Genomic DNA, 10991 nt, shown 5'->3' with positions numbered 1-10991 from the left:
TAGGTGAGAACTCATAAAAAGGAACTTTTTGGTACTTTTACGTTTTTCTGATAATCCCGCTAATCCCAGATAGAATCTCTTGGTCAAGCTGTACTTGGAGCAAATACCTGCAGGAATCCGTTGCTACACGGATGGCTCTAAATTAGGGGACAAAGTGGGACTGGGGTTCTATATTGAAGACACAGCAACAGAAATATACCACCGTTTACCTAATAATAACACAATCTTCCATGCAGAAGTACGAGCAATAACGGAATATGGCGCCCACAGGGCTTAATATATTTAAGTAGTCGGAAGCGAAAAGGCGAATGTAATAGCTTTAAAGGGAAGGGAGATCGATTATCAATTTGGTCAATTATTAACTAATTGCGAACTCCAGAGAGTGATAAATTTTTAATAACAAACCATTTTTGTGAAATGCATATATCTTAATACATTTATTTTTGGTTTTTAAAATTATGATATTTGATTTGAATATTGTTATACATGATCATATTCTGCATTTCGATTATGTTTACACATTCAGTTACGCAACGATCGAAAAAAGGTATTCGAATCGAAATGCTAGGTAATCGAATCGAAATGCAGAATACCAAAGTTGTCAAACGGAGAAAATTTCGATTCGAATTGAAATGCAGAATAGGGGCCATTATGAACCAAGGTGATCAAAATTTCGTTTAAAATATGTATTGAAATCAAAATGAATTTTATCGAATTACCCCACAGAAAATTTTCAGATTACTCGGAATTGTAACCAATGTTGTGTGCTTTGTGTCACTTATAATTTGATTTACTTGTATATAAAATCTGGATATGAAGTTAAAATTTTTAATATTTTTTTTTTCATTACATCTTAATATACTTACTTGTGATTAACATTGTATATGAGAACAGAAAATTAAAATATAAAAAAATCAAGTGTGCTGTAATTTAATCAACAAACAATTTTTCATTTATCGAAAAATATTTTTTGGATCAACATTTTTTCAATGTTTAAATGAATTTTAAGCAAAATTTGTTGCTTAAAATTAAGATCATGATCTAGTGATGATTGGAATGGTTTTGTGTTTATGAAAGAATTTGTAGATACATGTATTTAGGTAGCATTTAAAAAATCATACATATTTAGATGCTTCTTAATACACATGTATTTTAACTAGAAAGTTGTTGTAGATACTTTTTGATACACTTTTGTTCCAGCTAGGAAGGTGCTGTAGAAACAATTTTACTTACTAGGTATATCGGTAAGAATGTAGGAATAGCTACTTTTCAACACACAAGTATATTATAAAAAAGTATAATCTACACACAATATCGCAAACCAAGTATATCAGTTAGTGTGTCATTTTCAAGCGGCCATACCTTGTGTAAAGTAAGCCTGACTGTGTGTAAGTTTGTAAGCACTTTCGAATACAATATAAGCAACTCAATATCAATGTAGTAAGCTATAAATTTTCTGTTGGGTTATTTAAAATTAATTTCGAACTTAAAACACCTATTACAACTATATTTGTCAAAAAGAAAATCAAGAATATTTATCATTTGCACACGGATTTTCATGGAATAATCGGCAATAAAACAGCGAATACAACAAGGCACAATTAAAAACATGGATTAGCGAATCCCAGACGGTGGGTTAAACTGAGAAACGAATAGTAGCAACAGGAGAAAGATTGGGGATGTAATTCCTGGATAACAGTCCTTCGGCCGAGTGCAGGAGTTTTAAACTCTGGGGTATTTTGAATTTGGAAACTATGACACAATTTCGAATGTCATTAACAAAATATAACAAGTAGTCCAACTCTCATATACAGAAAATTACTCTCTCACATCTACGAGTGTCGTGTGAATTCGACTCTCTTGTGAGAAATTTAAACTTGTCAAAACCCTCAAATGTTTAACTTACTTTTTTGGCCACTTTTAAGGATTGTACGCGAAATTACGGTTGTGCACAAAAAATCTGTAATTTTTTAAAATAATTTTATCTCACTTTTTATACAAAATTTTGTTTAATTTTCCTAAACTGAAAAAAATATTTTTTTCTAATTATTGACATTTCATTTTTGTTTTTGTTATACTTTGGTCATTAAGTTCATATACATTGAGCCACGCCATTAATTTGTTAAATTGTAGACAATTTACTGCAAATCTATAATCATATATAAACAAATTACCCAGCAAAATCTTTACTTACCCGGTAAGTAGGCAAGTAATTTGTAGAAATGTGTAAGTAGTTACTTTTTAGGTGAATAACACGTTATTTTTGTTGGACAATGGCTAAAAAATAACTAGTTATAAATCTGCTTACCCGACTTTTCCGGATTTAAAACTGGTTTTACAGTTATTTTTTATGTTTGCTAGTCTATTCTCTTACTCAATGCCCCATTAAAAAGGATTACATCATTCTATTTGGAATGGTTTTCACTCAAATATAAATATCAAGATTTCTTAAAAGAATTTCCAAAATCGACTACGGTTAGAAACACTATCTAATTCCTTTTTATACGCTATAACAACAAATTGTATTAAAAAAAATAATTTATGTTATTGATAACGACAAATCATTACCGAGTAATATATGAAATAAGTACATTAACTACAAAACTCATTACCAAAATTTGAAAATATTTAATGCTAGTATAACATAAATATAAATATTTTATGAATGAATTAAAATTAACACCTTAAATATTTTAGTAGATAAGGTTCCCAAAAAATTACCCAAAAAACTTAAATGCATTTGTCATTGTTAATATTTAGTTGTAAGACCCAAAATCTTTCAGCTTTAATAATTATTCATATATTTTGATAATAAAAATAAAAATACATTCTTTAATTTTTAAAAATTTGTCTATATAAACAAAATGCAATTTACAAAAATTTAACAGTTTGTATTTGATTTAATAAAATTAACAAACATTAAAAATCTGCAACCATGAACTTTAACAAATATTTTACCATTTTTGTCCTTATGGTCTTGTGCCTGTTGGGTCAACAGGCTGTCAAGGCTCATAGCATTTTTGGAGAATTGAAAAAGGATGTGGAAAGTTAAATTAAAAAGGACAAAACATTTAACAGAAATTTGTTAAATTAAGTTTTTTTCTGTTACTAGGAAAGTGGTGCTCATAAAGTGGGTGCTAAATTGGTGAGTTTGTTTTCATAAAATTTGTGTTAAACGAATAATCTAGAATAGTTTGTTTTATTTTTAGGACAATATTGGCGATAAAGTGGTAAATATATAATCCTATAATAATATAAAAATGTGTATTAGAAGTCAATATAAATCTTATTTTTTTGCTCTAGATGGGTGAAGTTCATGAAACTGGTACTCAATTGGGTAATATTGGCGATAAAATGGTAAATACTGGATCTGTTAAAAGTTTGGAATTTTTATGAATTAACTAAAATTTTAATTTATTTTTGGTCAATAGAAAAGTGATGTTGAGGATACTGGTGCCCAATTAGTTGATAGTGGTAAAAGTGTGGTAAGTATCAAAAATAATTTATATATAATACTATATAAAGAACCTGTGTAAATTGTATAAATTTATTTAAATTAAATTATATATTTTCTATAGGTCAGCGAAGTTCATGGAGTAGGAACTTCATTGGTAAGTTTCTGTTGAATTAATGAAAATAAATATTTGTGAAATTAATTTCTATTTTTTATTCTTTTAGAAAAATGATGGCAAAGAAGTGATTAAGTCGGGCAAGAAAGCTGTTAAGGTATACAAAATCGCTAAGACTGTTCAAACTGCTGGAAAGGTTGTAGGAGCAGTTGGTACTATTATTGGCAAAATTCAAGATGCCTAAAGATTTTCTTCTTTAAATACGAATAACATATATGAATATTGTTTTAAATAAAGAAATTTATTGATTATTGCAAAGTATGAAATTATAAATTTTTATTTATCAAATAGAAAGTTTTTCAAAATCAAATATCATTGACCTATAATGCTATGTATACACGGTTGTTAGATCTTACAACGTTGGCAGTAAAATGTCTAATAATACTGTCAACATATAAATTATGTCTTGGAAAATTTTCGGTAATAATTTCAGAATATTTTACTGACAACGTTGTAAGATCTGACAACCGAGTATCACGGCTTTTATTTAGCTTTTTATTAACACACCGAATATCTACGGAAATTTTATAAATTTCGAATCATAGGTCCCTTATATGTTTCGAAATTTAAATAGAAAACTTTGTTTATACAAAACGTATTCCTGCACAATGAGTTCTTCAAGATTAAGTGATTTTAGAAATTTGCTTTTTATAGAACAGTTATAATCAATAATAAATCGATCCTGAGTTACAATAATGTAGCAATACGAAAAAAAGTTCGTTGAATTATCTGTTTATGTAGACAACATATTCCCGTTAAATATTTTTCCAGATTTGTTCGTTTAATATATATATATTTTTTCATATTATATAGAACGATTCAGTTTTTACTTAGTAGTCCATTGCGGCGTAATATGTAAATTGTTATTGTAGTTACATGAAATTTTGAAAATTAACAGTTTTTTTTTGATAAAACTAACATATTTCTTACAAAAAAAGAGCGAGAGAAAGCATATTTTTTGATTTTTGTCACATCTGTGTCTTTTACGGACCGATTTTCTTACTTTAAATATACAATTTTTTGTAATATAGATCACTTAGAAATTAGATCCCTTCTTAAAACTGATTTCCACATGTACATACAGACAGACTTATATATATTAATTATATTTTAACTGGTTGCATAAAAGTTAGTTTTAGAACTAAAGAACGTTCCATTTACATATCGGTTATAGCTCTGAAATGTTAATATTAACTAAAGCTTCGTTTACACCAATTAAAAATTTCACGAAAATTACGTGACCCCTAAAAAATCGACCCTTTGATTTTCTTTAAATATATATGAGCAATTATCAATGTTTTTTTTAATTTTAGAGTTAAATCAATAAAATTTTTTGATGGCACAACCAAAATATTTTGTGTGAATATAAACAGACCATAACACGGAAAAAATATTAAAAAAAGTATTTTTATATGTTATTTTGGAAAAAATTGCACATAATTGTAAAAATAATTCAAATTTAGCGTATTAAATACATACCATAAGATTTATTTTCAAAATTTTTAAAAATACACAGTTAGAAATTTTATTTCAGTATTTTTTTAACTTGTTGCTTATAGTTTTTGAAAAATCTCGACTTAGTTAAATTTAAGAAAAAAAAAAAAAAAAAAAAAACAGGTAATATCTGAACTCTATGAGCTTGATTTATAACGGAATGCAATTAAAAAGTTATTAACAATTTCGTTCAATTCCAAAGAAATTTAAAAAAATTATATTTGATCATATTTTTTTCACATTTGACGGCATCAGTTTATACTATAGACTAGACTATAGACTAGACTATAGACTAGACTATAGACTAGACTATAGACTAGACTATAGACTAGACTATAGACTAGACTATAGACTAGACTATAGACTAGACTATAGACTAGACTATAGACTAGACTATAGACTAGACTATAGACTAGACTATAGACTAGACTATAGACTAGACTATAGACTAGACTATAGACTAGACTATAGACTAGACCATAGACTAAACTATAGACTAGACTCGGTTCCCGGAAAACTCGGTTCCACAATAACAAATTTCTAATTTTTCTACATAATATTTTAACAAAAAAAGGACTTTGAAATTTTTAGAGGGGAAAATTTTATTAATTTATTGAGATATTTAAAAAATATTATAAAAATTAAACAAATGGAGCTATGAGGACCAAATTTCAGACTTTTGTACTCCATTCTAATGTCTTTATTATGAATATTTTTTGTTGAACAATTTCGTATAAAATTTCAAGGATAATAAAGGATAAACTTATATAAGGATATTTTTTACATATTTTTATTCTTAAAAAATAAAACAAAATACGAGATAAAAATACTGCAATTGTCCTTTTTAGTTTGATACCCATATTGTTATAATAGGGTGGCTTAAAATATTTTGTAAAAATTTTTGAAAATTGTATGCACCTCAAATTTTAAAGTCCTTTTAAAAGGACAAGCGATCAGAAAATGAAAAACTGAGTACGCAGTTATACCATATGAATTATGTGCTTTCGTATGTATATGGTTTGGTTCGTGTGTGAAAAATAATGTTGGACGGTGTTATTTGAGTTGGAATTTTCAAATTTTCAAGTTTTTTGACATTCGTGTGAACATTAAAGGAAAAACAGGAGGATTTTCAATATGAGGCTTGACAAAGTGCAAATTGTCATCTTCCATCTAAAATATATGTATAACAGAAAAACATATAGATATATGCATATGTCTGCGAACCTTAAGTACAGTTAAATGAATTTTTATTTATTTTTTTTAAGGTAAAGCTAGTATATATGTAAATACTAAATATATGTAAATACTTAATGAATGAGCTAAATTAATACCCAAAATATTCTTGTAGACATAATTATTTGTATTATGAAAAATAATGAAAAATTAATTAATGAATTTGTCACTGTTAATATGTAGTTGTAAGACCCAAAATCTTTCAGCATTAAAGTTATTCATATATTTTGATAATGAGAATAAAAATACAAACCTTAATTTTTAAAATTTGTCTATATAAACAAAATGCAATATCCGAAATTTTAACAGTTTGTATTTGATTTAATAAAAATTAACAAACATTAAAAATCTTCAACCATGAACTTTAACAAATATTTTACCATTTTTGTCCTTATGGTCTTGTGCCTGTTGGGTCAACAGGCTGTCAAGGCTCATAGCATTTTTGGAGAATTGAAAAAGGATGTGGTAAGTTAAAGTGGAAATGAATGAAAATTCTGCAGAAATTTATTAAAATTATGATTTGTTTTCTTTAATAGGAAAGAGATGCCCATAAAGTAGGTGCTAAATTGGTGAGTTTGTTTTGATAAAATTAGTATTAAACGAATAATCTAGAATAGTTTGTTTGATTTCTAGGACAATGTTGGCGATAAAGTGGTAAATATATAATTCTATAATAATTTAGAATGGTTTATTAAAAAATAAAAATATTACTTTTATCTCTAGTTAGGTGAAGTTCATGAAACTGGTGCTCAACTGGAACATATCGGCGATAAAATGGTAAATACTGGATCTGTTACAAGTTTGGAATTATTATGAATTAACCCAAATTTTACTTTATTTTTGGTAAATAGAAAAGTGATGTTGAGGATACTGGTGCCAAATTGGTTGATAGTGGTAAAAGTGTGGTAAGTATATTAAACATATAATACTATATACACAACATGGTATAAATTTTATTACATTAAATTTTATATTTTCTATAGGTCAGCGAAGTTCACGGAGTAGGAACTGCATTGGTGAGTTTCTGTTGAATTAATGAAAATAAATATTTGTGAAATTTGTTAAAATTTTTTATTGTTTTAGAAAAATGATGGCAAAGAAGTGATTAAGTCGGCAAAGAAAGCTGTTAAAGTCTACAAAATCGCTAAAACTGTCCAAACAGCTGGAAAGGTTGTAGGAGTAGTTGGCACTATTATTGGTAAACTTCAAGACGCCTAAATATTTTCTTCTATAAATACGAATAACATATATGTATAAATATAGTTTTTAAATAAAGAAATTTATTGATTATTGCAAAGTATGAAAATATAAGTTTTTTTTTTATTAAATTGAAAAATTCAAAAACTGTAAAAATATACCATATTCGGCTATGTCATATTTTAAATATAGTCGACCTATTAGTAAAGTAAGGTTTTTATTACCACGTTATATGTAAAAATTTACATTTTAGAAATTTCGAAACATATAAGGGACCTAGCCGGAAATTTGTCATAGAAACTTGTTTATACAAAACGTATTCCTGCAAAATAGTATCATTATTAATTTATGAGTTCTTTGTTTGTTCCATATATTTCAGAGAAAGGACATTATATCAATAATAAACCTAATTTATATTATATACAAATAAAATGCATAAAATTTTGAGGTAATAATGATATTCTAGAGGGTATTACTAACAATAAATCTAATATGAGGGAACATGATAATTTCGTTGGGAGTTACATGAAATTGTTGAACCAAATTTAAAAGTCTTGTAACAAAATTTTTTTGAAAAAATAAATAAAAGAGAAAATACATATTTATGGTACATTTTTCCCATATCTATGTCTTTTATGGACTTTTAACGATTATAGACTAGTCTGTAAACTAGACTAGACTATAGACTAGACTATAGACTAGACTATAGACTAGACTATAGACTAGACTATAGACTAGACTGTAGACTAGACTATAGACTAGACTATAGACTAGACTATAGACTAGACTATAGACTAGACTATAGACTGATTATAGACTAGATTATAGACTATACTATAGACTAGAATTCAGACTTCACTATAGACTAGACAATAGTCTAGATAATACTAAGCCACAATTTTTTGCTAAAGCAGTGGTTTCCACTTTATTCACGATGTCCACCTGTTGGAATCCGATAGTTATCGACCCTATATGATTATTAAGCGTGTTAAAATTAAAAATTTAAAAAATCTTATTTTTTTAATTTTTTTTTAATTTTAATGCCGATTTACTCAAAATTTTATTTTTGTGGTCGATACTGCAATAACCCTTCAAATGTACTATTGTATTAAATATTCCTTGATTCAGACATATATAGATCATGAGAAGAAGTGAGTAGCGGCGAACACTTAATGAGATCTGTATATTTTTGAACCTAGGTTATTCCACATATTACATTTGTCAATTCTAGAGAACAACTTTCAGTAAACTGAATTTCCGAATATCGAACGATAAGATCTTTATAGACCTATTTTTATAAAAATAATTTGCATGTAAACGAAAGCGTGTTGATGTATTTTTTTTAAAGTTCTGGAAAAGTGAACATTATTCCTGCAATCTAAACTCGATATAACAGTAAAAATTATTTGATAGGATATTTGTTAAATTGTAAACACTTTGCATCAAATCTATAAGATATGGACTTTGTTCATTAAACATAAAACTGAAAATTTTATAAATTTTGCTTAATTAATATTGACACCTAAAATATTTTAGTAGATAAGATTTTAAAATAAATATCAACAATAATATACATGCATTTGTTATAGTTAATATTTAGTTGTAAGACCCAAAATTATATAGATTTAACTAATTTGCAATTATTCATACATTTTGATGATAATAATTAAAATACATTTCTTTACTTTCCTATATAAACGAACTGCAATTCCCGAAATTTTAACAGTTTGCAGTTGTTTTTATAAAACTAACAAACATTAAACATTTTAAAACCATGAATTTTAACAACAAATTTACTATTTTTGTCATTGTCGTCTTATGCTTGTTGGGTCAACAGGCTGCCAAGGCTCATATCACTTTTGGTGATTTGAAAAAGGATGTGGTAAGTTGAACTGAAAAGAAATGAAAAACCTATAGAAATTTTTAAAAAATATATTTTGATTTCGTTAATAGGAAAAAGATACCCATAAAGTTGGTGCTAAATTGGTAAGTTTGTTCAAATAAATTGGTAAGTTTGTTCAAATAATATCGAATAATTTATTTTATTTGTAGGATAATGTTGGCGATAAAGTGGTAATTATTTACTGCCTTATTCATAAATATTTACCAAAGATTTATAGAACAAATTTTGTATGGAAATTTGATTTATAAAGCTTTGATAAAAGTTTATGAATAAAAACGATAATGTTTAAAATATTTTAAAATTGTATATTAGAAGTTAATTGAAATTTGTCTTCGATATTTTTCTATAGGTAGATGAGGTTCATAATGCTGGTAACAAAGTGGTGAGTTTGTTTTTTTTTAATTAATGAATTTTTTTAAGGATAATCTCGAATAATTTGTTTAATTTCTAGGTGAATATTGGCGATAAAGCGGTAATAACTTAAGCTTGTAAAAGTTTGAAATTATTAATAAATAACTCAAAAATTTACTTTTTTTCTCAATAGGAAGGTGTTGTTCAAAAAACTGGTGACAAGATTGTGAGTATTTGATAAAATAACTTCCTCTGAATTATTTTAATATTTGACTTTATTTTTAGGTCAATATTGGCGACGAAGTGGTAAATTAAAATAAAAAATAAACTATTATCCCAAGAACGTATTTAAATGATAAAAATATATTTATTTATTTTTTTTCTCTAGGAAAACAAAACTAACGAAGTTGGAACCAAAGTGGTAAATTTCTTTTTGTATGATTTAATATAGAAAATTTTTTAATAAATGATTTTTATGGTTTCAGGAAAATGTCGGCAATAAAGTGGTAAATACTTAGGATAATTATTTAGCAAGGGTTGATAGTATAAATTTATATGGAAATATGATTTATAAACCTTCTATAAATTATTATAAATGAAATTTATATGATTATTTTTTTTAACATTTATTTTTTTATTTTATTATAAAGGTAAAGACAGCCAAGAAAGCTGTTAAGATTTACACAATCGGTAAAACTGTTCAAACAGCTGGCAAGGTTATAGGAGCCGTCGGTACTGTTGTTGGTGTAATTCGCAACGTTTAAGGATTTTCTTCTTTTAATATGAATTCATTATTAAATATTGTTTTTAAATAAAAAAAATTTATTGATTATTGCAAAAATACATACTTTTTTATTTAAATGGAAACTTAAAAAATTAAGATCAGACTTTGTTAGGTACAATTTGTATTATGTGTCAACAGTTTCAACATTTTAAATCGATGTCTTGGTCCTAAGTTAGTACAATTTTTTATTTTAATCGGTCAAGAACTGCAGGAGTTAGAGGGGGTCAAAGACAGACTTTTTGCTCATACAGAGTTTTTACAATTAAGTGTCAATTATTATCTATTGGTCCTAGCAAAATTTTTCCAAAAGGCTTTAGACAGTTATTTTTGTAATCTTTTAAAAATAATAATAATTATAATAATAATAATAATAATAAATTGTCAATTAAATAACACAAAA

The 10991-nt window shown here is 26.4% G+C and overlaps 2 protein-coding genes across 2 annotated transcripts; both read left to right on the top strand.

The window, feature by feature from the left end:
- Window positions 1-6676: 6676 nt before the first annotated feature.
- Window positions 6677-7596, top strand: LOC111690453. Its single transcript, XM_023452932.2, has 7 exons — window positions 6677-6821; window positions 6893-6925; window positions 6990-7010; window positions 7080-7133; window positions 7208-7261; window positions 7340-7372; window positions 7440-7596. The coding sequence occupies exons 1-7, from the start codon at window positions 6714-6716 to the stop codon at window positions 7572-7574; spliced, it is 438 nt and encodes a 145-aa protein (XP_023308700.2). The 5' UTR covers window positions 6677-6713; the 3' UTR covers window positions 7575-7596.
- Window positions 7597-8045: 449 nt separating this feature from the next.
- LOC111690441 lies at window positions 8046-10642 on the top strand. Its single transcript, XM_023452918.2, has 11 exons — window positions 8046-8066; window positions 9391-9435; window positions 9507-9539; window positions 9606-9626; window positions 9806-9838; window positions 9908-9928; window positions 10001-10033; window positions 10093-10113; window positions 10196-10228; window positions 10293-10313; window positions 10458-10642. Exons 1-11 carry the CDS (start codon window positions 8046-8048, stop codon window positions 10569-10571), a joined length of 396 nt encoding a protein of 131 aa, XP_023308686.2. The 3' UTR covers window positions 10572-10642.
- The last annotated feature ends 349 nt before the right edge of the window (window positions 10643-10991 follow it).

This window comes from Lucilia cuprina, chromosome 4 (genome assembly GCF_022045245.1).
Source record: "Lucilia cuprina isolate Lc7/37 chromosome 4, ASM2204524v1, whole genome shotgun sequence".
NCBI classification, from domain to species: Eukaryota; Metazoa; Arthropoda; class Insecta; order Diptera; family Calliphoridae; genus Lucilia; species Lucilia cuprina.
The sequence above is the reverse complement of the archived record's forward strand: the minus strand, read 5'-3'. Positions and strand labels throughout refer to the sequence as shown.